This window comes from Leopardus geoffroyi, chromosome D4 (assembly GCF_018350155.1).
Source record: "Leopardus geoffroyi isolate Oge1 chromosome D4, O.geoffroyi_Oge1_pat1.0, whole genome shotgun sequence".
In the NCBI taxonomy this organism is placed as follows: Eukaryota; Metazoa; Chordata; class Mammalia; order Carnivora; family Felidae; genus Leopardus; species Leopardus geoffroyi.
The window spans coordinates 90,675,685-90,702,997 of NC_059342.1; the positions used below are offsets into that span (position 1 = coordinate 90,675,685).

The 27,313-nt window shown below is 56.9% G+C and overlaps 3 protein-coding genes across 34 annotated transcripts in view; 1 reads left to right on the forward strand and 2 right to left on the reverse strand.

Moving 5' to 3' along the window:
* Positions 1 to 2,867, reverse strand: part of AK8 (adenylate kinase 8) — a 132,571-nt gene extending 129,704 nt beyond the window's left edge. The window contains exons 1-2 of one of the 6 annotated variants that reach the window (XM_045467365.1): positions 2,742 to 2,867; positions 2,008 to 2,130 (exon numbers count right to left, since the gene is read on the reverse strand). In XM_045467365.1, coding sequence (XP_045323321.1) covers positions 2,008 to 2,049 — 42 coding nt within the window. In that variant the 5' untranslated portion in view covers positions 2,050 to 2,130; positions 2,742 to 2,867. Of the gene's footprint in view, positions 1 to 202; positions 470 to 2,007; positions 2,194 to 2,741 lie in introns of those variants that run through there. The other 5 variants (XM_045467364.1, XM_045467362.1, XM_045467361.1 and 2 more) reach the window with 5 other exon arrangements.
* On the forward strand, positions 399 to 9,311 carry SPACA9 (sperm acrosome associated 9). 13 transcript variants are annotated; one of them, XR_006709760.1, is made up of 7 exons: positions 865 to 1,008; positions 2,201 to 2,351; positions 5,625 to 5,803; positions 7,381 to 7,583; positions 8,307 to 8,454; positions 9,030 to 9,129; positions 9,244 to 9,311. XR_006709760.1 is itself a non-coding variant. In XM_045467376.1 (6 exons), exons 3-6 carry the CDS (start codon positions 5,660 to 5,662, stop codon positions 9,072 to 9,074), a joined length of 540 nt encoding a protein of 179 aa, XP_045323332.1. In that variant the 5' UTR covers positions 865 to 1,008; positions 2,201 to 2,351; positions 5,625 to 5,659; the 3' UTR covers positions 9,075 to 9,311. The 13 variants fall into 13 exon arrangements, 12 of the variants coding, with proteins under 12 accessions (XP_045323329.1, XP_045323330.1, XP_045323327.1 ...); XM_045467376.1 differs by having other exon boundaries at positions 9,030 to 9,311; XM_045467377.1 differs by lacking the exon at positions 9,030 to 9,129 and having other exon boundaries at positions 870 to 1,008.
* An 888-nt stretch (positions 9,312 to 10,199) lies between these two features.
* The window catches only part of TSC1 (TSC complex subunit 1), a 50,930-nt gene continuing 33,816 nt past the window's right edge, over positions 10,200 to 27,313 (reverse strand). For 12 of the 15 annotated variants that reach the window (XM_045467384.1, XM_045467382.1, XM_045467391.1 and 9 more), the window contains 11 exons: positions 25,731 to 25,800; positions 24,978 to 25,082; positions 24,161 to 24,719; positions 23,090 to 23,133; positions 22,336 to 22,502; positions 21,285 to 21,467; positions 20,078 to 20,188; positions 19,069 to 19,191; positions 16,109 to 16,296; positions 15,865 to 16,026; positions 10,200 to 15,493 (listed from right to left, as the gene is read on the reverse strand). In XM_045467384.1, the coding sequence (XP_045323340.1) occupies positions 14,929 to 15,493; positions 15,865 to 16,026; positions 16,109 to 16,296; positions 19,069 to 19,191; positions 20,078 to 20,188; positions 21,285 to 21,467; positions 22,336 to 22,502; positions 23,090 to 23,133; positions 24,161 to 24,719; positions 24,978 to 25,082; positions 25,731 to 25,800 (2,277 nt within the window). In that variant the 3' untranslated portion in view covers positions 10,200 to 14,928. The remainder of the gene's footprint in view (positions 15,494 to 15,864; positions 16,027 to 16,108; positions 16,297 to 19,068; positions 19,192 to 20,077; positions 20,189 to 21,284; positions 21,468 to 22,335; positions 22,503 to 23,089; positions 23,134 to 24,160; positions 24,720 to 24,977; positions 25,083 to 25,730; positions 25,801 to 27,313) is intronic. The other 3 variants (XM_045467393.1, XM_045467394.1, XM_045467395.1) reach the window with 1 other exon arrangement.

Here is a 27,313-nt window from a genome sequence, read left to right on the forward strand (position 1 = left end):
TGCCCCCTTTCTTCCCTCCTGGGTCCGCAGGACAGGGGCAGGGGGCGTCCTCCGACCGAGGCATCTCTCAGGGTCCCAGCTGTACAGGAGTCAGACACCCACCCATCCCCCCCAGCAGCGGGGTCGCAGCCGCGCACTGCTACCGCGACAGAGGCTCCCGCTGGCGCCCGGTGTCGCGACAGGGCGGGGCTGCCCGGGTCACCTGCATCAGCTCGAATATGTGGTTCGCCTCCCCGTATTGGGGCATTTCCGGGGGTATGCGGTGAGGGGCGGTGGTCGCGTCCATGCCTCCGTGCGGCGCGCCCGCTCCCTGGAGACCGCCGTCGCTAGGGCCGCCGCGCCGTCGCGTCATCAGCGTGCGCCCGCCCCCTGGAGACCGCCGTCGCTAGGGCCGCCGCGCCGTCGCGTCATCAGCGCGCGCCCGCGGGGCTGGAACCGGGCCTCGTTCCCGGCTCAATGGCCCGCGCGCTCAGCTGCGAGGGGCAGGTGCTTCCCTGGGGGCGGGTGCTTCCCCGTGGCGGCCTCGCACTGCGGTCTGTGCGTCTCAGGAGGTGGCCCTCCAGCCTTCTAGGACCAGAGGTGCCCCCAGGAGGGCCCCAGGTGCCGAGACGCCCAAGGGGGAACGTCGGCCCTCCGTGGGGGCGGGAGGCGGGGTCGTGCGCTGGTCCCGCCGTCGCGCCCCGACCCGGGCGTTGGGCGCTCCGCGGGCCAGCCCGGCCCTACTCTCTGGGCCTCAGTTTTCCCACCTTTAAAGCGAGTAGAGGTTGGGGAAGGCTGTGGAAAAGGTAGGGGAGTCCCTGGGGCGGACGGGAAGGCGGGGGCTCGCGGGGCGAGGCAGGGCTGCCACGTGACCCGGTTGCTATGGCACCCGCGGGAACAATCGGGCCCGCGGCCCCGCCCCACCCACCAACCCTCCCGGCCCTGGGAAGAGCCCCTCCTGGGCCCCAGACACCCTCGGAGGCACTCGGGTTTCGGGGAGCTCTGTGAGTGAAGGCCGGCCTAGGACCAGTAAGGTTAAAGCGCACCACCCCCCACCCCCCCGCCGAGCCCTGGGGGGAGGAGGGGAGGGAGCGGAAGGAACCCCGATGCCGGCCCTGGTGGGTGGGACGTGGTGGAGGAAGGAGCGCTTCGAATCGCGTCAATCCCCAGCGGGACTGGGGCAGCCTGGTATGGGACGCGGCGCTGAGCTGGGAGCTCCAGCTTTTGTCTGTTGCCATTTTTAGAAGGAGCTGCCGGTCTTGAGCTGTGTTCTTAACAAAACTATGGGGTAGGTACATGATGGACGGGGCGTCTGGCTTCTGTGATACAGAATGCCCCGGGTTCGACTCCTGACTCCACCCGTGTGAGCCTGCTCTGGGCGCCTCTTTCCTCCCCTGTGAAGTGGGGATTATGGAAGGATTCCGTGAGCGCATATGCCTGAAGTACGGGCTCCTGGCGTGTATTAAGGGCACGGCGCATTGGGGCTACTATTTAGTAGTAACTTCATTTAATATTTGCACCAGCCCCCAGGAATAAGTACCTTCATTCCCATCTTACAGGTCAGAAATTGGAGGATCGGAATGGTGAACAAATAGTTGACCGTAAGACCTGGGGCAAGTCATTTCCCATTTTTGGGTCTCCTTTCTCATCAGTTGTAGACCATAAAGCGTTAGAATCAGAAGGCCCCTTGAAGATATTCTAATCCAATCGCCCTTGTTTTATAGATAAAGTGAGGTCCAGAAAGGCGGAAACTCTTGGCCAAGTTCACTCATTAATCAGAGGCAGAGCCAGGGCTGGCGTCTTGACTCCTAGCCAAAAGCCTTCCCCAGCAGCCACCAAGTGCCCAGAGACATGCCCTCCGACTGTAAAAGGCTGCAAATCCGCCTCGTCCCCTCAGGACCGCTTCCTCAAAGCGCGCACACCTTGGTTGGCTTGTCAAAGCCAACTGCAAAGACAGCTGGGGAAGAAAAGGAAGCCACCCCCCCCCCCCCCCCCCCCCCGCCCGAACAAAGAACACAACAACCAAACCTGCAATTTGCACTGGAGAGGTTCAGTTTGCTTCCTGGACATTTCTGAAATGACTTGCCTTTCTCCTCATTTATTTTAAGCCCTAGGCGCTTTTCATACCACGATTTAATCTTCTTTAGCAGCCTGGAAAAATACAAATCAATTAAAGCCTAAAACCTATTGGGTAATCATTTTTTCCTTCCTCCTCCCCCAGATCGAGAAGTGCCTGCACCCTGTGCCTTTCATCCAGACTAATTTGGCTGCAGTAACTCGTTCAAGGGACGATCACTTTGGATAGCTTATTACAGCTCTTCTCACGACATTTCCTGGCGTGCATGTCACAAGTCGCTAGGATCAAGAACCAAGTCAGTTTTGCTCTCAGGGGCTCTTGGGGCCACCAGCCAAGGTCGTGCTGTATCCTTGGAGAAGTTGACAGCCCCGGGAAGCCCCGGGAGGGTGGCAGGGAGCCAGACAACGCAGGGCAGGCCCCTGAACACTAGGGGAGGGGGGAGCAGAGAACATTCTCTGCAAGTGGAAACGAGGCCCAGGGGTCCAGCTGGTGCGTGACCCCTAGGAGGGCTTGGGCAGCTTTTTGGGCATTTGGTATCCCCTCCACCCCAGCCACCCACTCCCGGCCTTGGGTCAGTCTGATGTCTGGCATGTCTGTCTCTATGGACCGTCACGGAGGGAGGGATCCAAGAGCCCAGACTTTATAAAGTGAGGCAGAGCTGAGTGGGGAATCCGGGCTTGCTCACTTCTAGCGGGGTGACCTCAGCTTCATCGTCTGTCACGTGGGGATCATCAGGTACCGTTGGGAGAGCTGTGGTGAGGATTCCATGCATGGCAAGGGTTCTCCTAGAGCCCCGTCGATAGTCACTGCCGTGGGGAGGGTTGGGGCGGGTGTTCAGGACCTCACTGCAGGCTGGAGCATGGCTCTCGTCTGCCCCCCGCCACCCACCCACCCACCTCCGGAAAGGACCTTCCTGCAGACCGCACTTAGCCCTTCGTCCCAACGTGCCCATCCCACTGCCCTGCTTCCTTTTCCCTTTGGCAGCGCTCTTATCCACAACACTGTTCGGTGGCTCATCCTTGTTGTCCGCCTCCCACTCTGAAAGATAAATTCCAGGGAAGAGGGGCTTGTCTGTTTAGTTCCCTGCCGTGTATATAGCCCAGCACTCAGAATCGGGGCCGGCATATGCTAGGCCCTGCAGAAGGGGTGAGTGAACAAACGAATGGAAGCCTGAAGTCCTTCTGACCCCTCTGGCCTTCAGGGGTTCTCCTAGCTCTGCCTGACGCTTGGGGGTTCCCCCGGCCTGCCCTGCCCACTGCCTCCTGCATTTGCTCACAATAGTCCCAGGTCACCCCCTCCTAATGCCCCTCCCCCCTCCCCCCTCCTCTCCTCTCCCGGAGCTCAAGCCCTCAGCAGACCCTGCTGCTCTCAGGGTGTGCACCGTGCCTGTTGTGGCCTGCTCCTGCCATTGTGTGCACACTGTGTAATCACAGCAGCTTTGGTTGCTCTGACAACCAGGCGCTGCCGCGTTCCAGGCTCCGGGCTGCACACGTTCCGCCTGCACCTCGCACGGTGCTCGCCCCAAGGCCCGGAGGCTGCGGCCGTTACTTCCCTCTAGCGCATTAGCGCTCAGAGGCTCACCCCAAGGCCGGCCGGAAGTAGTGGAACCAAGATCTGAACCCAGGACTATGAATAGAGCTTGAGTTCTTAACCACCAAGCACAGCTCTGAGCCTTATGGGGAAGGCCAGACTGAAAGCACAACCCCCCCCCCGCCCCCACCCAGAAACCCACCTGTGTGCTGTGCTCTGACCTTTCTTTTTTAGAAGCATTTTTTTTATTAACTTATTGTTTTATTTTTTTTAATTTACATCCAGATTAGTTAGCATATAGTGCAACAATGATTTCAGGAGTAGATCCTTAGTGCCCCTTATCCATTTCGCCCGTCCCCCCTCCCACCACCCCTCCAGCCACCCTCAGTCTGTTCTCCATATTTATGAGTCTCTTCTGTTTTGTCCCCCTCCCTGTTTTTATATTATTTTTGTTTCCCTTCCCTTACGTTCATCTGTTTTGTCTCTGAAAGTCCTCATATGAGTGAAGTCATATGATTTTTGTCTTTCTCTGACTCTCTAATTTCACTTAGCATAATACCGTCCAGTTCCAGCCACGTAGTTGCAAATGGCAAGATTTCATTCTTTTTGATGGCCGAGTAATACTCCATCGTATATATAGACCACATCTTCTTTCTCCATTCTCCCGTCAGTGGACATTTGGGCTCTTTCCATCCTTTGGCTATCGTCGAGAGTGCTGCTATAAACATGGGGGTGCATGCGCCCCTTCGAAACAGCCCACCTGTATCCCGTGGAGAAATTGTGCTCTGACTTTTCTAGGTCTTCAACCCCCAAGTCACTTGTAAGCCCTGGGCCCAGACCAGGCAAGGCGAGTCATGTGAAGGGGTGCCCCAAACTCCAATAATCAAGGCAAATCACATTTAAAAACATCAAAATCCATGCAAAATCCACTTCTGTCGCCAAAAATATAAAGACGGGATCGGTTTTACTCGTTCCTTCTGCCTCGGGCTCCAGTATGGCGCAGCCGCAGACCCCATCCCGTCTTTAAAATCCTGACGCTTTGCGGCCTCCTCTTTGGTGTTAACTTTTATTTCTTTAAATAGCACGTTAAATGTTTTTCCCTCGCTCGACTGCTGGGTTTTCTGGTGCCTCACCCTGGCCCAGGCCCCCACCGCACCCCCCCAACCCCGGCGCCCCTTCCCACTTGCCCACTTCCGGCAGGGGGCTGAGTGGGCAGGAAACCAGTGTCCTGCCCAGCCCGGGACCAGGCCCACCCCCCTGGAGCCGCAGCTAGTGCGAGCAAACACAGGCACTGTGGCTCCCAGGGGCGGCCTGGGCACTGCGGCCGAATGCACTGTGTTGTATTTACAGTAGGCCTGCTGAGGTCCGTGGGGTGCCATCGTCTGGGCCTAGCCCGCACAGGTCAGCTCCCAGCCCTCCCCAAGTTCTCGGAGTTGCCGCTCCCGTCGCGTCCTGGAGGCCAACTTCTGATCTGCCCTTGCGTTTCCTTTCGTCCCTCTTTTTGCCACAGAGATGCCCTCCCTGCTCCAGCCCTGCTCTGGGCTCAGGACGCGGAGGCCGACACAGTGGAGGGAAATGCCTCCCGTCTCCCTCAGGCCTCCTCCTCTCCACCTGGGTGGGGCCTCCCAGGAAGCCTGGAGCGTGTTCTTCCCCACCCCTGCCCTTGCCAGGTGTCCCGGCCCCTTGCGCCCGCCAGCACCCCTGGCCTTGGCTTGGCCTCCTCCGACCCGTTCACGCGGAGCACGTCTGGTGCCGTGGGTGTGGGTGTGGGTGGGCGTCCACAGTGTGGAGAAACTGAGGCCCAGAGAAATCTTTGGCCACACTTGAGGGAAGGAAGTCATGGTTCGTGGCAAAGAACGTGTCCTTGGAGGGAAAAGGGACTTGGGTCCTGGATCGCCTGGGGGATCTGGAGTGAGTGCAGGAGGGAGGGGGGACGCCGAGAGGGGCCGTGGGCATGCCAGTCTGACACTCCAGAGCGGGGTCTGCAATCTGGGGCCTCATCGCTGTGTTCTCCACCCCCCTGCCCCCACCCCGGCAGATTCTCGTCCTCCTGTAAAAGGACTGAGGAAGACCATGAATGAGGCGAAGGAGTCCCTGCGAGGCATCGAGCAGAAGTACAAGCTGTTCCAGCAGCAACAGTTCACGTTCATCGCTGCTCTGGAGCACTGCAGGGAGAACGCCCACGACAAGATCCGGCCCATCTCCAGCATCGCACAGGTGGCGCCTCGTGGGCTGGCGGGCGGCGGTGGGGCCGGGCTCTTGGGGACCTGCCGGGCCCAGCGACTCCTGGGCGACACCTTGCATGGAGGGTGAAACGGCTGAGGCCCGGAGAGGGCAGGCGTGTCTGTGCCGGGATCAGGACTCAGATCCTGACGAGGCGGGAACGGGCCCTTCGTTCCCTCACCACGTATGTGAGTAAATACCAAAGTGGGCTGGAGACTCTGCCGGCCAGGGTTCGGTCCCGGCTCAGCCACACGCCCCCTCTGTGACCTTAGGCCAGTGAGTCACCTCTCTGTGCCCCAGCTGCCTCATCTGGAAAAGACGGGGTGTGCGGATTTAAGGAGCTCGTGAGGGAGCCGCTCAGCCAGTGTCTGACGCCCGTGGTCCCAGCAGTGGGATCCCATTGGGGTTTGAGAAACCGACCCGCCAAGCACCTCGCGCCTCCCGTTTGCAGACATTGTCACCTGACCCGGGTCTCCCTGTGAGTTAGCTGCCATCCCAGTTTGCAGGACCTGGAGGCCTGGAGACGGAGCTCGCCCTTCTGGAAGGCCAGCTGCTCACAGCGCTGGCGGGGCGTGGGGACCAGGGCTCAGAACCGCTTAGGAGAAGCACACAGGCCCCAGAGATAGCAACCCCTGCTGGCAACATCCTTCAACAAAAACCCTCCCTTCCGCTGTGCGTGAATATTCCTCCCAGATCTTTAACGTGAGAAATTTTAAACCTACAGAAAATACCCTCTTTCCCCTGAACTGTGTAGGAGTAAATCAGGCTCAGACTTCCAGGGAGGGGCATGGCCGGGTTTTCAGCGTCAGGATGGAGCATGTGAGACCCCTCCCCGCAGCCGCGGCTCAGAATCTACGGGAGCCAGAGTGACCCCGCCCCTCAGACGCACAGGGGCGTGGCCTTCTCACCCAAGGTTCAACGAAGGGCCTTGACAAACAGTGGCCCCAGGCTCCGACTCTGCATGTGAAGTGTCGATTCTCGGCCCTCACCTGGCACCCACCCCACCCCCACCCCCACCCCCGGACCTGGGTCATCCAAAGGTGACCTGCCCACACACAGCTGGTGGCGCAGGGACTCTGCTCTGTTGCAGTTACACCGGCTGGCAGGCTCCTTCCCGCCCTCCTCGGGCCCCCCCGGCGGCTGTCAGAGCCTCTCCCCCCTCACAAAGCCGCTGTTCTTGGAGCCATTCGGATCATTTGGGAAGACGTCCCTGAGCAACCGAAAGGCAGCTTGGAGGAGGGAGGGGAGGCCCCCGGCAGGGACCGGGAGGGGAGGGGAAGCGTTCGTGAAATGGGCCAGATATTCCCGCCGGCACCAGGCGTGTAGGCTTCTGGTGGGGGTGTTGGCAGACCCAGCCTGCCCAGCGCTCTCGGGGTGCCTGGGACACGCAGTGACATTAACTCTACGTAGTGACCTGTGAGTCCACATGCCTCAATGTGCCTGCATCTCCCCTGTGACTCTGGGAGGGTACGAGGAAGTGGGGGGGGGGGGACGCTCCTGGATGTTTGGTCCCCAAACCAGCTGGGGGCCGGTGGTACCTCCTGAGAGCTCGCCCCACCTGGCCCCTGCAGGTGCAGAGCTACAGGGAACATCACTGCAACAACTCCACGGACCGGCGCATTCTGCTCATGTTCCTGGACATCTGCACAGAGCTAAACAGGCTGTGCCAGAACTTCGAGGCCCTGCACTCTGGCACCCCGGTCACCAACAACCTGCTCGAGAAGTGCAAATCCCTGGTTAGCCAAAGCAATGACCTAAGCAGCCTGCGAGTGAAGTAAGTGGCTTCTGGGCCTGTCCCGGAGGCGTCAGCAGCATGCGCGTGTGGGGAGGGCGGTGGGGTGAGGATGGGAGGGAGGGGTCCCACAGGAAGGAGACTTCTCTCCAGAGGACAGGAATGTCGGGACTGATGGGTCATGTGACTACTGTCCAGCACCACCCCCCGCCCCGAGGTGGGGAATCTGAGGCCCACCGATGTACCCAAAGGGCCAACCCAACAAATCCTCTTACTGAAAACAAGGGACGCTGAGGCCCCACATACAGTGGGACACAGACGAGCCAGCACCGGGCAAGGGGAGGGGGAGTCACAGAGCAGATGTTCCCAGAAGCCCACGGAGAAGCAGGACTTCTGGAGCCCGTCCCTGTGGGCATCTGGGCCTCAGCACCGCCCAGTGTGGCTCCTTCATTCCGAGCCCTGGGGAGTCCTCAGCACAAAGCACCATATTCCGGAGGATGCTGTTTAGTTACTGGGGATAAGGAGAGTCGGAGGGACTAAGCACATTTTGGAGCCGTTACGGGTTTCCACGGCCCCTAATCCGGGTCTCTACGACCACAGGCCAGTGGTTCAAGCATCTTGCCTCTCTATGCCGGGACTACCTACGGTTCGTGGCCCCGAGAGCCCGCCGAACCACAGCGTCCAGAACCTCCCCGGGGATCGTAATGTGTGGTCAGGATTAGACAGTGCCCCGGTCTGGAAGAGCCCCCTCTTGCCACCCTGTAGGTACCCTCACGATGTGGTGAACCACCTCAGCTGTGACGAGGCTAGGAACCACTACGGAGGCATCGTCAGCCTCATCCCCATGGTCCTAGACTTGATGAAAGAATGGATCGCCCACTCGGAGAAGCTGCCCCGCAAAGCTGTGCAGCACGTGAGTGAGCCCCAGGCACGCCAGGAAGCCACCGCAGCAGCCGCTCCGCCTTCCCGGACCATGAGCACCCAGTCTTGGTTAAGAAAACACCAACTTAGGCAACTTACAAAAGACAGCCCCAAACCAAGGGGGAAAGACAAAGGATGTCCAAAACCTCCCTGGAGACCACCTGGCGGGAAGCTGTAACTCAGAGCTGGCGCCCTGCTGAGCCCCGTGTGTTGGGAGGGGGGGTGCCGACTCTTCACTTGGGCTCCGGTCATGGCAACTGCCCAATACACCACTGAGAACCTGTCTCCCTCTCGCTCACTTTTAACTTCTCACCGCTCCACACCTCTGGGCTTCAGGCTCTGCGCCCACTTCCAGTGTTGCCGGGAGAGGCTGGCGAGAGCCGGGGCACTGGCCCGCCTAGGCGCTCCGGGAGCTCCAGGCCAGCGCCCTGCCAGGCCCGCCTCTCCAGGCAGAGCCACCAAGCGGGAGGCCACAGGGCTCCTTTCCCGCCGCCGCGGCCACTGTAGGGTCCCTCCGTCCGCCAGGGTGCTGGGGGCCGGCGCGGTAAACTTCCTCAGTGTCATTAGGTGTCTGGACCCAAGGGGGAACGAACCTGCCTCTGCTCTCCTTAACTTGGGGGAGGGAGGGAGGCCATGAGAGGGGCCGGATGGACTCTGCGGCTCCCAAGTAACACAGTCCCCTGGTTTCCGGGGCGCAGTCAAGGCCCTGACATCGTAGCCTGTGTCTCTGGCCTCCGAGCTTCTGCAAGCACTGTCTGACTGTTGGTTTTTCCCTTCGCAGGGGGCGACTTAGATTCTGTATTCTTGCTTCCTCGGGGGCGACCGTCAAGAATAAAAAATGTTCTCCCACCTGTCTGCCTGGCTTGGTTTCCTGGGACCTCTCCCTTAAAGAAAACTACGCTTACCCTAAGACATCAGAGGACACCGGGCAGTAGGCTCACAAGCAAAACCGCCAGCAAAGAGCAACCACTAGAGATGGGAGTCTGCTCTCAGGAGGTTGAAGCCACAGCACCCCCCCCCCTCCCCGCCCCAGGCCGGCACGGTAACTCCCATAGTTAGAGCGCACTGGGACGAGAACCCGAATAGGTATCAGGGTTCTGCGACAAAATTAAAAGCTGCCACCTCCCAGTCTTTATCTCAAAGGAGCTGCTTCCGTCGTTAAAACGGTCAGAGCGTACCCATTTCCAGGGGCAGCTGGAAACGTACGTTCCAGGGAAGGGACGGTGAGGCGAGGCTGGATCTAACAGTTGTTTCAGGTGGTTTCCCGCCTTCTTCCAAACACCTGGTGACATTATGGCGGCCGCCAGCTGCACCGTTTCCTTGACACGCTCACAGAACACAACGGCAAGGCTCAGGGTTGGTAAGCTCTCCGTGATCTCGGTGCCACCTGGGCTCAACCCAACGGCCAGCCAACCCCTTAGGGCGGCAAGCACGCTCCGAGCGCAGGAGGGGACAGCAGCGCGGGCCCGGCAGGCTGTCCGGCCTAGAGGGTCTCGGGGGAGAGGGCACCGTGCCACTCTTCGGGGGCAGGCGGGAACGTGAGGCGGATAAAGTAGGATCCGTGGTTGTGTGCCAGGTAACTTTCTAGAACAAAAAGGGTCTGACAGCACCTCCTCCAGCCGCTCGGGGTAACCAACCAAGCCAGACCTGAGGCTTCTGCATCTTTGGGTGGGTCCCTAGTCCGCCTAGGACCCCCTCCGAGGCCAGCACGGGTCACTTCACGTCAACGCAGCAGAGTAGTGCAAAACAATAGATTTTTATTTGTTCACAGTTAAACACAAGCAACTGCCTTGACATTTTAGAACATCCTAAGAAGGACAGCAAACCCTTTTGATTCCAACTCCCATTCACTAAGATTGTACCATTTTCTCTTGCAGCTCATGTTTATGGCATCTGACGTGGATTGTTTGACATGCTTTTAAGATCGAGGCGGGAAGGTTTAAACCTTTTGACGAGAGAGGACTTTCTCAAATTTAACTAAAAGCAATCAATTAAAAAAACTTTTTTTTCCACTGATGGGGACCCCTTTAAACTGCAAGTTAGCCACATGTGGTTGATCCATGATTGAATTATAAAACTAGATTACGTCTTAGCAAAATCTGTTCCTCCGTAATATGCTTATGGTCCGCAGAAGTCTTCTGAAAAGTGATCACTGATTCTTTCTAGTGCAAAATGCCCGGCCGCCTCTTGATAAGCAGAAGTTTCTGCTGCACAGAGCAGCGCGTACCCTCCTGTCCAAACACTGTAGCAAGGTGGGGGAAGGGAGGGGGGCTCAAACTCTCCGGGGTCTCCTCTAAAAGATCTGTTCCAATGCGTCAACTAGTCTACGTATCCCAGAGGGTGGACCATTTGGTAGCAATGGGAAGGGAAGGGGGCAGAGAGCTCCTCTGCCTTCATTCATTGGTTTCAAGGCCAAAAGCGGTCGTGGGCACAGGCTTCCGATGTCGCTACAGCCACTCTTCCCTCAGGTGAGCTTGTGCAGACCGTAGACGGCGGGGAAAACACAGATACCCCGCTCTCCCCGCACATGTCACAGAGTCACGGACGGGGACACTGGGAACAAGGGTCACAGCAGCAGCCTCAGGGCCGGGCCCCGACCTAAACTGGCTCTATCCCTCTAGAGAAAAGCGCCATCCGGTGCGGTGGATTCCTCCACGGCATCAGGGGAGGGGAGGGCTCACGGTACAGAGCTGGGGCGGGGGGGTGGCGCGTAAACAGGTACTCAGACATGTTCCGGAGACACGTCCTGGCACTCGCTGCCGGTCAGTTTCGAGCGTGTGCCTCGAGAGTGAAAGGGCAGCAGAGGAGGTGTGCTGGTGGGGGCCGTTCCACGAGCCCGCTCTCTTCCCCGCACGAGACGTGCTCTGGGTGGGGTGGGGCTTCTCCGGGGACCACTCTGAAGAGGGGCTGGCCTGTCCCCGAACATCCCAGGGCGGGTGGCCCTCCACCTCAACTGTGCTTCTGGACCAAGCCTGCCCTCTGCCCACACCCCCCATAACCTGCCCTCGCTTCCGCCCACCTCCCGGTGCTTTCCGTCAAAAGAACGGTCATCTTGTGGCTTCGAGTGGTAGGTTCTAGTATTTGGTAAAAACTCCTGCTGGCTAGTCACAGCACATGCTAGATGCTCTCCACAGAAACGCCCGTTTTATTCGGTGAGCCTGAACCCCTGCGGCCCGGCTCACAGGGACCCGTCGCCCCACTGTCCTAGTCGCCCCCTTCTACACGACTGTGAGACCCTGGCCTTTTGTGACAAAAACACTGGAAGCTACACGGGCTGGGGCAAATGGGGACGGAGCAGGGTCCGGGGTTTGGTCCGTTGTTGGGATTCTGCCCCCCCCCCCCCCGAGGCGCTGCCCTCCAGGCCGGCCGGCCGGCGGCACAGTGGGCTCTGTTCCAGCATCCGCAGCGTCCAGTCTACCTGCCCGGGAGAGCCGCGCCCTCTCCCCTGCACACGGTCCGCTGCTGCGGCTCACGCGGGAGCTTACCGGTCCTTTCTCTCTGCACACACGGGGCCTGGAAAGAACCCTCGGCTGGCAAAGCGAGCGAGGTCACGTCAGCCCGCCGCACGAGGCCGGTCCTAGCACTCATCCTCGAGGAAACCTTTAAAACCCTCTTGCCCCAAGAAACGACCTTTGTCTCCTACCTTTGTTTTCTGACTCCCGGATAGATCTGTCTTCCGGTGCTATGCTAACCAAGTTTACAGGCTGCACGGCAGAACCCCGTCAAAAGCTTTTTAAAAATCCCTAAAAGCTCTGAGAGAGGTCCACGTGCTCATGTCCCGTGGCAGATTCGGGACCACGTTTTCTCTATGGAGACCACGCTGCCACTCTCCCCCCCCCCCCCCCAAATGATACTGTAGTGCTCCTTTTTAAAACAAAATTCATGCTGCCCAAGAAGCAGACTCTGGCCTCCTCAGGGCCTTTGCCGACCCCGGTTAGTGTCGGGCGGGGAGCAGAGTAGGTTACGCACATGGGCCAAAGGGCTCCGAGGTGGACAAGCTCTGGGGCCGCCCAGCCCTGCCGTGTGCGACAGAAGGCTGCTCAGATGGTGTGAAGACATGCTCTGGCCCTGACGCTAATCATTCCGAGACATTTGCCCCACCGGTTCCCGGGCCTGAATTCTCTCTCTGGTGTTCCTCTATCACCACCCTCCTATCCTCAGAAAGACTCGCGGCAGCACGATCAAGTGACCTGTTGATTCCTGGCGAGTTTATCATTTTCAAAACTAAACCAAACCTTATGTTGACTCGAGTCCTCTGCAACATGCGAGCCTCCGTTTGGAAGACGGGTAACTTCAACGTGCCTCCAGGCCTCGCCCCGCCCTGGCTGAGTGAGACACACAGCCTCCTAGAACCCAAAGGAAGTGGAGTGCAGCTCCTTGGGCTGACGGCTGGGTTGCAGGCAGGTGCCGAGGGCCCTGGGCACGGAGACCGGCCCGCGGAGAGCCCCCTCACCACCCTGCCGCCTGCTTCCCTGTATTTTTACAATCTGCCCCGTTTTTAAGGATGTTCTTTCTTTCTTTACATTGGCCTCTGCCGTTACCAGTTAATCAGGGAAAGGGCTTTGATCGAAGCGCCTGGTGTCTCTGTTTCGTGGCACAGGCCTCTTGGGCTGGGGGAGGGTGAGCATTTTGACCTGGTTTCAGTACTTATCCTGTAACATTTTTTTTTCCTTTCTGAATTTGTTCGTGCTTTCTTTTTCTAAAAAGGAACTAGGAAATAGGATGTATTCGGTTTTAAGCTTTCCTTTGGATGAAGCTGAATTAAACATGTGGGGTTATTAAACAGTCCACAAGGGACATCCAGCGGCAACTGTGGGACTGAGTGGGGCTGAGCATACTGGGGCACACAGCCTCTCCTGGGCTGGGAACCGGTCACACCTGAAGATCCTGTCCTGAGGAGGCCCCTGCACCTGTGCCGTCGCGGTGACACAGGGTCTCTCGTTACCTAGCCCCCTCTGGTCAGGCTGCTAGAATATTTACTGCAATGCTTTACAAAAAAAAAAAAAAAAAAAAAAAAAAAGACTTTTACCCTCACGTGCTGGAAGCTTCTGGATGCAGTAAGATTTCGTACCATTACAGTCCGTCTTTTCCCTCTTCGTGGCTGAACCCTCGTATACTTTTAACTAAGAGAATAAAAAGAGAAAACCCAGGTTCATTGGCTCTTTCCTATGAGTCTCTACTCGCCTCAGCTGGGACACTAAAGCAACAGCTCTTGGGCTTCCAGAAGTTACCTCGGGAGCCTCTGTTGAGTTCAGGTGCCGGGCTGGGGGCATCTCCCCCAAGCACGCGTGGGCCTTTGTCAACACTCGCCAGGACGTGGCCCTAAAACACTTTGCCATTACTGACGTGGAGCGGGGGGAGGGGAGGGGGCGCAGCAGCGTGCTCCCCGGAGAGTCGGCCCCGGAAAGCTAGGCTGGTGTGAGAAAGCTGTTACCTTTTTGGTGGTCTAGAACGCGTAATGGCAAGGCAGCTCCACCAGCCTGAGAGGCAATGGTCATTTGAACGTTAAAGAAACTCTGGGCCTTCAGAGCCTTTCCGCCGCAGCATCACCGAGAAGCAGGCACGAACGAGGGACTCACAGGAACACAAAGGGAGAGAGGCAGATGGATGGAGGGGTTGAACCACGAGGCTCAGCTGGCACAGTCCCATCCGAGGGGCAGCTCCTGGTCCCCAAGAGCTTCTCGGGCAATGGCTCGAGCCACCACCCGCCTCCCCTCCTGCAGAGAACGGTTTTACCACCCCACGGCAGCCTGGTTGAGCAGTCGCAGCTTTTGAACAAACGCCAAATAAATAAGAGGTAGCAGGGAAGGAGGGACAGACATTCCCAGAGAGGGGGACGGGCTCCACGGTGCCAGCTATGGACTTCTCTAACAACAGACATTTGTTCACACACAACTTTCTAGGAAGCTTATCAGAACCGCCAACAGAACGTTAAGGGTGAATAAACCTTTGTTTGGCTAGATCTGCTGCTTTAGATGCTGAACTTCAGAACCAAAAGCAGGGAAAAAGTCTCACGTAAAAAAGCTTCCACGTGAAGGTGACCAGCTTCGCGAGCCACATCCTCGTGGAAAGGGACAAAACCAGACTTACCTGCAACACCACCAGTGACCTGGGCTAACGGAGAGCCAACCCATTCTCTGAGTTTCGGGAAAGGACAGAGTGGTGTGTTAGACTCAAAGATTAAATTTGGCCTCATATTGCACACGTTCAAAGGGCGCAACCACTGCGGGGGAGGCAGACAGTGAAGCCACTGAGGAGCACGGACTGGCCCTCGGATTAGCCCACACTGCTGGGTAAAAGAAAGACAGGGCGGGGAGCGGGTCGAGGGGAAAGTTAAGAGGCATTTCAATGCCAGATCCAAAAACCGTTCTGCATTCAGTCAACTGTGAAGAGGACCCCCAGCCCCTTTCCACGGCGTGAGCCAGCCACCCAGACCCTGGAAATGGGGAGGCCTGGGGACGTGCATTCACACCTCCCGTTCTATGCCAGCAGCCTGCGAGTTCACACCGATTGGCCGTCGTCCTTCGCTGTGTTCGTGGTGGGTCTCGTTGTAGTCCATGATGTGAAGCTGTCCAACACTGTCCGGGGTCGGGGGGGACGGGTGCGGGCCGTCTAGGCTCGGGGGGGCCTTGCCTTCCGCACCCGGGTCTTTGCCCGGTTCTGTCTTTAGCGTTTCAGAAAGGCTACTGATGGTCACGCTGTCCTCGTCACACTGGCTCTCGCTCTTATTACGAAATAACTCTCGCGCCTTCCTGCCCAGGAAGCTTTTCGAACTGGGAAGGGAGCCGACGGTGGTCGGGATGCTGGTGGCGGGCTCTCCCGTGGTCGTCTCCCACCGACTGCCAAACGGGCCCGCCCTCTGGCTGGGGGGCTTCTCCGGGGTCGAGAGCTCGCCACTGCCGCCCCCTCTGCTTCCACCGCCGCCCCGCACGCCAGCGGGCCTGGGGGGCTTGGTCTCGCCGTTGTGGCCAGGTGCCTCTTCGTTGTGCCCTGTTACAGAATCCGAGCAGCCGTCCTTACAACAGGCAAGCCTGTGAGAAAGCCGGGGAGGACAAAAGGGGTGGCGTTGGCAGCGCCTGTGTTCCGGAGGCACGCCCGCGGACACTGACCGCCACGCTTCAGAACAGAGAGCCTGAGCGTGAGGTCTCAACGAGGGAAACCGAGTCACGGTGAGGGACAGCAGAGGAGATCGCACATGTGAGCACTTCTGTGACCACATCCAGCGATTCAGGGCCAAGGACAGGGACGCACAGAGGCCGCTGGGAGCCGTGAGCAAAAGGAAACCAAAGTGCCACAGCCCCGCCTGATCCAGGGGGACGGCTCCTTACGCCCCACGACACGGGCCCCGTTCTGCTGCTGACACGGCCGAGGCACAGGCCGCTGGCGCCACCTCTGTTCTTACCTTTCTTCTGCCGCTTCTGCTGCTTCTGCTTTTTCTTCTTCAAGCTTCTTCAGGAGGCTGTCCTTCTCCAACCTGCCGTATAAATCTAAGATCTCCAACTCAAACACCTGGGTGATCCTCTTCTGAGCCTCATACCTGCTCTCTGCCGCCTGCAGCTGTCCTCTGAAACACAGGCGGCCCCAGAATATAGGAAGCTTTGCTTAGCGCACACATCGCGGCAGAAACCTTCCCCCGTGGGAGTTACCTGGCCTGGAGTTTGACATCCTCTAAATATTTCTTCTGTTCCAAAAGAAGGTGGTCTTTCTTGGCCAGGTGAGATTCCAGTTCCAAAATCCGTTTCTGAGAGGTGTCGAGCCTCTGACTCTGCTGGAGGACATGGCTTCTGTTTTTTTCTAGTTCTTTCCGATATGCAGCTTTCATCATTTCCACTTCCTAAAAAAAAGAGGTGGGGGGGGGGATGAGTGGAGTTCGTCTTTTTAGAAAACGAACATGCCACGTCCATGTTGGAAAATCAAGGCGATAAGCACTGAGAAGGTACTCTGGGCCAGTCCTGGTGGAAATCTGAATTAGTACAACTTTTTGGAAAGTAAGCCGGCGGTAAGTATTAATCTAATACCCCTTCCTAGAAATCTACCCCTGAGGAAACCATCTGAACCACAAACAGACATTTGGGCACCAAAGGAATCATCTCAGCAGACGGAGAAGGGCAAAACACTGGAAGCACCGTTAAGTCAACTGTCAGGAAAACAGTTAAGTGAGTTAAAGCCCATTTCGTAAGTTTTTAATAAACTTACAGTTCATACATCAGTAAAAGGATTTTTAAAAAGCAAACTATAAAGCCACGCGAATAGGATCGACTATGCAAACATTGACACTCACAAGCATCAAACGAAACTAGGCCAACGTTCAGTTATAGTTTCAACATACTGGTGTCGCGGCTCTTTTTTGGTGTGCGTGTTTGTTTCTTTTCCCCTCACCCTGACGAAGGGGAAGCTGGCGGGCATGGCCCGGCCTGGCAGGGTTGCTCAGGCAACACGGCACTGGCAGATCAGGTGCCCCATAAGGTTTGGCGATCCCGCCAGGCAGATGGCCGGCCTGCTGACAGACTAAACCAGCTGAACCCAGGACAAGTGCACACTCACGCTCAGAAAAGACACAGAAAGAACGCTCCTCTAACAAGCGTGTGTTACATTTGCGTTGTGCGTTTTTACCGTGGAAAGATACACATATAACTTACATAGATTTGTTTTTCTCAAAAAGATACACCATAAGGAACAAGGCAAAGAGCTTCCATGGAGGTGGGCCTCAAAGAATAAGGGTGAATGCTTTCTTGGCGTGAAAGGCCACAGATTTAAGCTCAGAACTGGGCGCCAGATCACATGGCCATGCTGGCTGTGCCCAAGGGCTCCAGACTTGCTCACGTTAGGTGAACAAATCAGACCTCTGACATAAATGACAGCAGTTCTTCATGGAGAATCAAAGTACGGAACTCGGAACATCCGCGTGCTTCCACTAACCCTCCCGGTCATCCCGTGGCGTGCTACACCAACACCTACCGGCCATGCCCAACCTCTCAGATACCCACCCCACCTCCCCCACTTGACTGAACAGCAGAAAGCCTGACTCCAGGCCCAAGGGCAAATCCTGGCAGGTTCAAGGCAACGACTGAGCTAAGGGTGGGCACACACGACACAACCCTGGCTGATAACAAGGGTGGGACGTCTGGTGTGGGACCCGCAGGAAGCGTCCTCTCCTCTTCCGTGGGACGTCGTGGGGTCTACCTGTGACCACTGCACCCGCAGCTCACGCCTCGCAACCACCAGCACAGTGAGTCCGAGGACGAGGGTGCCGCGATGGGTCAGGTAGTGCCGGAGACGGAAAGAACTGGGTTTTGTTTTTGTGGTTTCTTGCTTTTAAGTAACCTCTACATCCAACCTGGGGCTCGAACTCACAACCCCGAGATCAAGAGTCACATGCTCCACCAGCTGAGCCAGCCAGGCACCCCAGAACTGAGCTCTTTGATGCTGTCCCTAAATTGCTGACTTGACCAACCCAGGACTCACCTGCTTTGGGACTTCTTGTCAAGCGAAATAAATAATGCAACTCCTTATCGTTAAGCCAATCTGGTTCCTCTTGTTGTTACTGCTTACAGCGGCAGGCATCCTGACTGCTACAAGTCAGGGTCAGCACGTCCATTTCAGGGACGATGAAACGGGGCCCAAAGAGGCCAGGTGGCCTGCTCGGGGCCCCAAGAGTACAAGCCTTCCAGCCGAAGGACAGCAGCACAGAGGCCAGCCCAGCGGCACTCTCGGGGGCGTCAGGAATGCGTATGAGTAGTAAGGATGTTCGGGGCTGTCCTGTCCTGAGGTCTGTCTCCCCTCTGTCTTTTCCAAACCCCTTAGACTTCCAGAATGACTGGTGGCTGGTTTCTAGAGAAAGTTCCACACTTAAACGTCCTACTAAAGGGAGTCGGAGTCTGATAGCTGAGAGGAGCTGAGGAATAAGGAGTAACTCTATTAGGAAAATTACATCTCTCTGCTCCTAAGCCTACTCTGTACATTTGGCCCAGAAAGATGCTTTACAAAGCACAAGCCCGAGAAATCCTGAAAAGAAAGCCTGCGTGTGATGGAGAAGTTAGTGACAGGAAGCATCTGAACATTTACCATTAAAATTCCATTCCAACTCATTCCCAACTCGTTCGCTAACATTACCCGAGGCTATTTAGAAAGTGACACAAAACTTCTGCCTCAACACCACGGGTGAGTTGCTAATTAACGTAAGATCATCCCGATGCCGGCCTTGTTGCCAGAACTGAACCACGGTCTGCTGAAATTAAACCCAACGTTGAAAGGAAGAAAAGTTACGTACACTGGTATATGCCCCCGGTCCTGAGAGTTCTGTTCAACAGAAGTGGCTCCCCGTCCCTTCCTTGTCTCTCTCCCTCCGTCTCTCGGGGAGGGCACGGGCAGAAGAGAGACCCTGCCAGCCACTGTGTACCCACTCCCGCGAGCTGCTTTCACTTGCACCGACCTAGTCTCACAGCGAGCCAGCTGGGGGACATCAGCTCGTGCGACGGCCACGGACGCTCACCCCAGCAGGCCGGCGGGGGCGCGGGGGGACGGCCGCCAAGAGCGCTGAGCGGGCCCCCAGGAAACACCGAGCCCCGCCCCCGCCCCGGGCCTGGCTCCCCGAGCCCGGGCCTACCTTTGTGGTGTCCGAGTGTTTGTTCTGCAGCTGCTCCAGATACAGCTCGTTGACCTCCCCAAGGACCAGCAGCTGCCTGTTCAAGAACTCCATCTGCTGCTGGACCGACTCGCTGTTCGAGAGCTGCGACCACAGCACAGAAACAGGCAAAGTGAAAGACCCCGCGACACAACGCAGGCCAGTGGGCATCAGAGAGCACCCAGCCAGGAGCGCGTGACCTCAGGGGCCGGGCACGAGAACCGCTCCCTCGGCTTCCAATCCCCTCACACGACGGCTGGCGGGGAGGAAGGCACATCCAAGGGCAACGAAAACGGGCAGAAGAGCACTTCAAAACTGTGCTGTGCAAAGGGGACGCAGCCCAGGTGCATGTCATCAGAGCGGCCACCCACAAGATGCCCGGAGAGGACAGGCGTGCGTACGACAGTCACCGCAGGGACACGATGTCCAGGGTTAAAGCCCAGGAAAACTCACTTATTTCCTTCATAAGTGATGCAGTGAATCCCAACAAGGGAGGGATCCTAGCTCAAGAAATCTCTGTGAACCAACTTTTCAAGTTTATGTAAACGAGGATTTAAAAATAAGAGTTCCGCAGCGCCTGGGGGGCTCAGTCGGTCGAGCGTCCGACTTCGGCTCGGGTCACGAGCTCTCAGTTGAGGAGTTCGAGCCCCGCGTCGGGCTCCGCGCTGACGGCTCGGAGCCCGGAGCCCGCTTCGGATTCTGCGTCTCCCTCGATCTCTGCCCCCCTCCCCCCCCCGCCCCACCCACTTGGCTCAGGCCAGACAGATGTGCTGCGGAGACCGTCCTGCACACTGGAAGGGGTTTAGCAGCACCAGGCCCCTGCCCGCTCGGTGTCGGTAGCACCAAAAACGCCTCCACACATTGCCCGGCGTCCCCTGGGGGGGTGGGGCCGGGAGGCCAACCCTGGGGGGAACCCCGGCCGCCGGCCCCATCGGAAGGAAGCGCGCCAGCAAGCTGTGTGAGAACAGACCCCGCCCGCCCCATTTCTTACCTTCTGGGAGACCTGACTGAGCAGCAGCTCGGTATGGCACACCTTACTGTTGGCCTTCTTCAACTCCAGACGCAGCTCTGCGATCATGTTCCTGCAGTCCTCCAGCTTTGTCTGCCCAAAGACACGGGCCACGAAGTTACACAGAACCCGCGGGCCACGGCACCGGCCCACAGACAAGCGGGAAAGCCCAGGTTCCCTACTGCTCTACTCTTCTCGGGCCATCGGGATTTAGTTTCTTAGTTTCAAAAATTCAGCTACGGTTCATTTCTGGAGTTCCTGATTTGTTTGGCAAAAGAACGAAAAGATCTTGGACCCCAGACTCTGCACCGCAGAGCCGTGGGGCTGTAGAGCAAACTCACAGCGGCGCCATGAGGAGACTGTGAGTGTTTGAGGGAAACGCAGTGACATCTGTCGGTCACCGTGCGCACTACGCCCCGGAGGCAGTTCAGGGTTTCAGGATCAGATGTGCTCGCTAGTCCCTGGGGATGATGTCATATCTTTGCAAAGCAGGGTTCGGGTGTTTGCGGGGATAAAAATCGCCCTGTGAAAACCAGCGTGAAACAGGAAATGAGGGCGCCAGTCTCCAATGTGATTCCAAGATCTGAGACTCCACGCAGTGCCAGACGGGCAGGCACGGCACTGGTCAGTTATTGTGGACATTTAAAAACGAAATTTAAAAAAATATAAATTGACGTGTGTGATTTTCTTTTTTTTTTTTTAATTTTTTTTTTCAACGTTTATTATTTATTTTTGGGACAGAGAGAGACAGAGCATGAATGGGGGAGGGGCAGAGAGAGAGGGAGACACAGAATCGGAAACAGGCTCCAGGCTCTGAGCCATCAGCCCAGAGCCTGACGTGGGGCTCGAACTCACTGGACCGCGAGATCGTGACCTGGCTGAAGTCGGACGCTTAACCGACTGCGCCACCCAGGAGCCCCTGACGTGTGTGATTTTCAAACAGCGACTGCGTCATCAGGACGTAAATACTAAGTCGCTCAGATCTGCTCTGTCTCTCTTGGCTGTGGAACGCCAGGGAAGTTCCCCAAACGCCAAGGGAGGCTTGTAGGAACCAAGAGAGCTGGGAAGCCCTGCCTGACGCGAAACCCGCGTCCGGTGGCGTCGGAGACAAGAGCCTGCGTGCTGGCTGCGACGGACAAGGCGCCCCGGCGCCCTCCCGCGGCTGCCCCCGCCCGGCGGCCGCCCGCACCTGCAGCTCCTGGCTCTGGTTGTAGAACTCCTCTCGGTCGTGCTGCAGCTGTCTGATCTGGCTGTGGAGCTGGGTCACCATCGTGTCTCGCTGCTCCTGCAGCTGACTGTTTCTGGCTTGTTCCTTCTGCAGACTGACCTTCCATATCTGGATGTCCTCCTCTTGTAACTTCAGCTGGTCTTTCTGACGGGGACCAAGGATGTGATCATTTTAGCCGCCTGCCACCGTGGGCGGTGAGGCTCGAGGACGGGGCACACTGCGGATGTCTCCTGCAGACGGCCACGTGCCACCCTGCCACGGGAACCCCGGGCCCAGCGTCCGCCAGTTCACAACCGTCCAGCGAGGCTCGAGGTCAAGGGTTAAGCAATTTCACAGTAGCAAACGGATCACAAGATGCCGGAAGAAATTTTCCCAGGGGCCGACTGCCCCCAGTACCTTCAAAAGCCCTAACCATCAGCTCTGGTGTAAGACCTCTCATACACGCTATCAATTAAGGTCACTAAAAACGAGGAACGTTTACTGACTACCCACCCAGGCACCGCACAAGCAGTCACGTGACTTCTTTACGTTTTAAAAGGCAAGTGCTGCCGTTCTCATTCCCATTTTACAGAACGGCTAACAGAGGCTTCGAGAGGCTTCACCACTTTCCTAAGGTGGTAAGTGGTAGAGCCACGGTTCAGCCTCCAGGTCAAACTGGCTTCTCAACTGTGCTACAAGATTTTTGCCATAGAACAGCTTTAGGAGAGCCGGTTTCATATTTGGAGAAACAAAATGATCCGTTGGCCCTGTTGTCATCACAGCCAATTACGCACAAACAGGTCCCTTGTCCCACGGTGTCCAAGGGTGGCAAGCCAATTAGGAGATCCGGCCGGTCACGTCTCGGCCTCAGAGACCGAGCGGCGGCCCCTGGCCCCACGGGGAGCACAGCTAGGCCTGAACCCCCGGGCCTCGACGCAGCTGCTGCTGTTTGTAGACCGTCGTGCTGACACGAGACCACACACAGCCTCGGCCGAGCCGCCGCCCCAACCCCCCCCCTCCCCCGGATGCTCACCATGGCGGCATTGTGCTCCTCCAGAGCCGCGGCCCTGGTCACCCGACGGAGGAGTCGCCTGTTCCGGAGAGCGTGCTGCTGCCTCTTAAAACGCTCATAGAGCAGCTGGTTGTGCAGTAAAAGCAACTGGTTACGGAGGGTGCGGATCTCATCTGAGGGAGGAGAGCCTGATTTTAAAGCAGAGGGAGGGTGGCAGAGATGCCTTTTACAGAAGGTTCGATCAAGACCCTCCCGTGGCTACTAGCCCAAGAAACGCAATTCTTCGAGAAACAGATCAGCACTCCTTTTGCACATGACCACGTGGGTCTCGGCAACAGCCATTCGTTAGAAGGGGAAGACGACTCACTACCCATCTCTGCTTTAAAGGAACACAAGAGGGTACGATGCGGGAGGACTCCCGGGGACTTTCCCACACCGTTACTCAAGGCTCCTCTCTTCCCTCCCCTGTCGTGCTCTCCCCCAGGCACGTCTCTGGTACCACTGGCCTCCCTGGGGTCTTTTCGAGGGAAGCCCGGCAGGAGGGCTGCACGTTCTGCACTCCTACTCACAGGCACTTGCCATGTGCCACGTGTCAAAAGTAGGAAATGCTGGCTTCCCAACACCTGACACGCTAGAGGCCGAGCAGATATGCCAGCTGGAGCCGTAGCAAAGGGGAGACCCGTTCCTACAGCGCACGCCTCCTCCAGGGACAGAAAAGGCGGCAAGCACACAGGACCCACACGGGCTGGGTTTGGGGCTCAAGTAACAACTTTACCTCCAAAGTGGGTCCAGTCGACAGACTTGCTGGGTAAAGACAACCTAGGAAGAAAGGTTTGGGGTGAAACAAAGTTACCGAGCTCGCCTGGGAAACCTCCTCCAGGCCTTTCAGTGCAGCAAGGCTAGAGCCCTTCCTTGCGGTCAAAGCATCAGAGGGATAAGAAAGTTCCAATCGCCAGGGCCGTGGGGAGTTCGAGGCAGCAGCATACATCGGATGCAGGGCCAGCGCCCACACCAAGCAGGACCCCGTCTCCAGGGTGGAGGGGCCCTCGCTCAGTGCGCGCTCAGGCCGGCCTTTGCTCGGCTCTCCAAGGCGACGGAGTGATCAAACACACTGCCGGCTATTTCAACCCTCTGCACTGCACTACACGGGCAAGTAGCCAAGTTTAAGGAGAAAGTAGGTAATTTACCTGAGCGTGTTACACCACATCTCCTTCAAAAAGAGAAATCTCTTGTCAAATTCCACCTGAGGTTATTATATTAGAGACCCTGTTTAGCAACAGCAGAGGATTTAGGCTCTGGACTGGGGATTCCCTTACCCCCTCCCTAGCTAACCGGTGCAAAGGGTAATAAATGAAGGGTTGGAACAGTGGCTTGGACAGGATTCTTCTAAGAAACCCTACGTGTGAGTGCGGGTGTGGAGGAGGGGGCAGGCCACCCCAGCCTCACATTGAAATGCTGCCGACTTTACCTTCCCTCCAAGGAGCTGTGTCACCAAAACAGAAAGAACAATCTACAGCTAGATAAGGAAACGCCGGGACAAACCTCCCTGTCCCACCTGAATACCACAACCTCATCCTCCGATTTTCGGAGCAGCCGTGAATGTGTCTGAGCCTCGTCACGGTACGGCGGCACGGGTCGGCGGCCCCGGGACCGCCGAGGTCAGGTGCGCGTGGACGCGACACAGTCCCACACACGCAGAGGCGCCAGACTGGAAGGGCACTGACAGACACGGGGGAGCCAGCTGCCTCCATGAGCACGGGGAACGAGTCCCGTGTCCGTCCCTGACTGCCTGTATCTCCTGATGAAACCGGACATTGAAAGGGAAGAGAACGGGCCAGGGCCTTACCTGTTCAGCTCCTTGCTGTGTGCGTCCGCTCCCTGCTGTATCAGTCTATCCAGTATTTCCGCTGGGGAGGTAGAGGGCGCACGGTCTTCCTCCGCGTTTCCTTTCACTTTCTTTAACAGTTCCTTGGTCTTCTTGCCGACGAAGTGATGGGCGGTCTTTGGCAACGCCACCTCAAAAAGATGCTCGTAAGGGGGAGGCTGCCCACTTCCAAGGCCCACGCCCCTCTGAGGCGGGATTTTACAAGGGCTGGGAGTGAGGATGTTGGTCTCCAGCGAAGCCTGGCGCTCCCTGTTCCCGGCAGGGCTCTCGCTGGTGCCTCCACAGGGCAGATCTATGGGAGTAAAGGCTTGCTTTGGTGCGTCAGGCCCAAGCTTGTCCAGGGAGGAGTTTAAAGGCTCAGGGTTCACACTGGTGCCGTGAGCGACGGAGGCAGCCGAATGGGTCTTCCGAGGGCAGCCCTGGAGACTGTCCCGGTAGAAGGGAGAGTCGAAGCCTCCTCGAGGAACCAGGAGCTCGGCGTCAGCTGTGGTGATCTCGGAGAGCTCTTTAGATATTGCCGCTGAGAGGAGGGAGGGAGACAGGAGGCGCCACTGTAAACGGGCCATCTGGGCGAGGCCGGGCCGTGCGGGGCTGTGTGATGCCGAGTGCCACCCGGAGCGACACGTAAGACCCAGAATGAGACTCCCATCTTCTACCCCCTAGAGAAGAAAAGCCCAGCAAGCCTGGGAGCGTCGACACTACATCCCGGTTTTAGGGCACAATGAGCGCTTTGTCATCGAGTGGCGATCCCGTCCAAGCCCAGAATCCCACACCTCACCTTCTTCTTTATCTTTTTCAACACTATCTTCTTCCGAGGCCAGGTCCCCTAAAAACCCTGGAAGGTCACTGAGAGTGACAGAACCTTTGCTGCCAGATAGCTCTTCTAAAGAGAAACAAAGACAACGCGAGTCAAAAAAACACACTGGTAACCCCCCCAACCGTAAAGCTGTTCCACTGCAGAAGAGGGCCATCACGACTCGTCCTGCCGAGTGCATCAAGGAGTGCTCGGAGCGGCTCTCCCTGGAGCTACTCCAGAAAGCTATAATCAAGGGTCTAATTAAAGGTATGGAAAATTAATTCCACAGAAAATAAAATCTTTTTTTTTTTTATAGTTTTATTTATTTTGAGAGCAAGCAGGGGAGGGGCAGACAGAGAGGGAAAGAATCCCAAGCAAGCCCTGCACTGTCAGTGCAGAGCCCGATGAGGGGCTCAAACTCACGAACCGTGAGATCACGACCCGAGTCGAAACCAAGAGTCGGATGCTTCACTGAGCGGCCCCCGGGCGTCCCTAAAATCCTCTATTCTAAGGTCTCAGGGAACAGATAAAACCGTCTGACCAGTGCAAAACACAGGCACTCCACTGCAATAGCTTAAAAGCGCTTTTTTGGATGTTATTATTAGATTGGTTTTTAGAACTGATTACGTTTCATTATCTCTGGGCTTCACCGTTTGTGGTGTTCCAGAATTTTCTTGTTTCCACATCTAACCCAAGAGGAGACAAGCAACGCCTAGCGTTACCCAGAGACCTTACCTAATCCTCTGTCATTCGGAAGATGGTGTTGTCTGTGTAGACAGGGCCTTGCTGAATCTGTTCTCTCTTCCTGAAAAGACAGGCATCATTTACGTGACAAGGCAGGAAACTGCGTACGTGTTCTCTTATGTAAGAGAAATACCCTAAAACGCTAAAGCGCTAACACGTTATGAAGGAGTTTCAAGTTTAGCTCAGTGGTTCTCAAAGTGTTTGGTACCAGGATGCCTTTAGAGTCTTAAGAACTGAGAGTTCCGTGAGCTTTTCCTTTATGGGGTTCTATCTATTGATAGTCAACCGTATTAGAAATCAAAAGAAGAAGTTTTTAAATACTTACTAATTCACTTAAAAAGAACAAGCCCACTACGTGTAAACACGAACAACATAACCTTCCATGAAACGCGACTACAGCTCCCAACACAGAACAGTAAGAACTCGAGTGAGAAGACTGAAGTGTCCTCCGTGTCGCCAGCTGTCCTGGCTGAACGGCAGATTGCCGCCCTGCCTCTCCCTGTAGCCCTGCCTCGCGCTACCCTGGCGACACCGCTAGGCCCGTGTTAAGCAGCCACGCAAAGACTTAATCTTTCCTATCACACCGAGACCTGACGGAGTCATTTCGTGAACTTAGGTACAGCGTGGACTCTGAAGCCGTGGGACCTGCCCTTCGTCCCGTGTTCGAATCCACTGGCCTGCTCTGTACCCCGAACGCACCTTGACGTCCGCCGCCTCTGGTAACGCCACACGCGGAAACATTCGAAAGGCGCTGGCTCGCCACGTGGCGCAGAGCTCCCCAACGTGCAAATATTCACCACGCGACATCGAAAACTCAATTATTCCCCAAGATCCCCAGGACTTTCCGGTCTCATCACAAAAGTCTCGGGGACACCATCCAGATCATGGTAGCAGAGAGCAGCCGTTTCGTATCCTGACCTCGCCTGAGAGGCGAATTTTATCCCTGGCAACAAAGACTGTGTGTCGTCTATTTTGAAGTGACAGGCTCAGCTGGTCACGTAAGCAATGGCCTGTCTCCTACTCAGGTCTACGTAACCGCAGTCTGTCTGTCTGTCAACCGTTCCTTCAAATAAAACCGGCGCTCCATGAAAAACGCAGCTGGTCCAGCACCAACTCAAGTAACGGCACCAGTGCCCATGAAGTAGCTTGTGTTTTATCTCAGAGAATCGTAAACGTACGTGGTCTCAAGGGTCGCGATGTCATAAGATTAATCACTTTTATTGCTTTCTATAGAGACTCTTAAGGTACTGGTGTTTTTGGTTTTTTATCTTCCCCCCCTTAAACTGAAGAAACACGTTAAGGAAGAAGGAGGCAATGCCCCCGGACGGTTTGGTGCCCGCCCTGATGTGTGCCGGGGGCCGGCTGTTCCCGCCCACCATACTGCACGCGAGAGCAAACGCCGACCGGGTCAGGAGGGCAGAGCAGGTCAGTATTACTGTGAAGGCAGTCGACCTACTGGGTCCCCGAAAAGGGTTCTGGGGTCGCGGGGTCAGCAGATCACAGCGCGAGAGCTGCCCTTTAGCCAGTATTTCCGGTTGTTCTGATCCAAACCCATCACGTTTCAGGTCCAGACT

Coding starts and splice junctions, on each gene's coding strand:
- SPACA9 (XM_045467378.1), top strand. CDS start 5,426: ATGGTTCGTGGCAAAGAACGTGTCCTTGGAGGGAAAAGGGACTTGGGT. Junction 5,804..7,380: donor CCATCTCCAGCATCGCACAG/GTGGCGCCTCGT, acceptor TGGCCCCTGCAG/GTGCAGAGCTACAGGGAACA. Junction 7,584..8,306: donor CTAAGCAGCCTGCGAGTGAA/GTAAGTGGCTTC, acceptor GCCACCCTGTAG/GTACCCTCACGATGTGGTGA.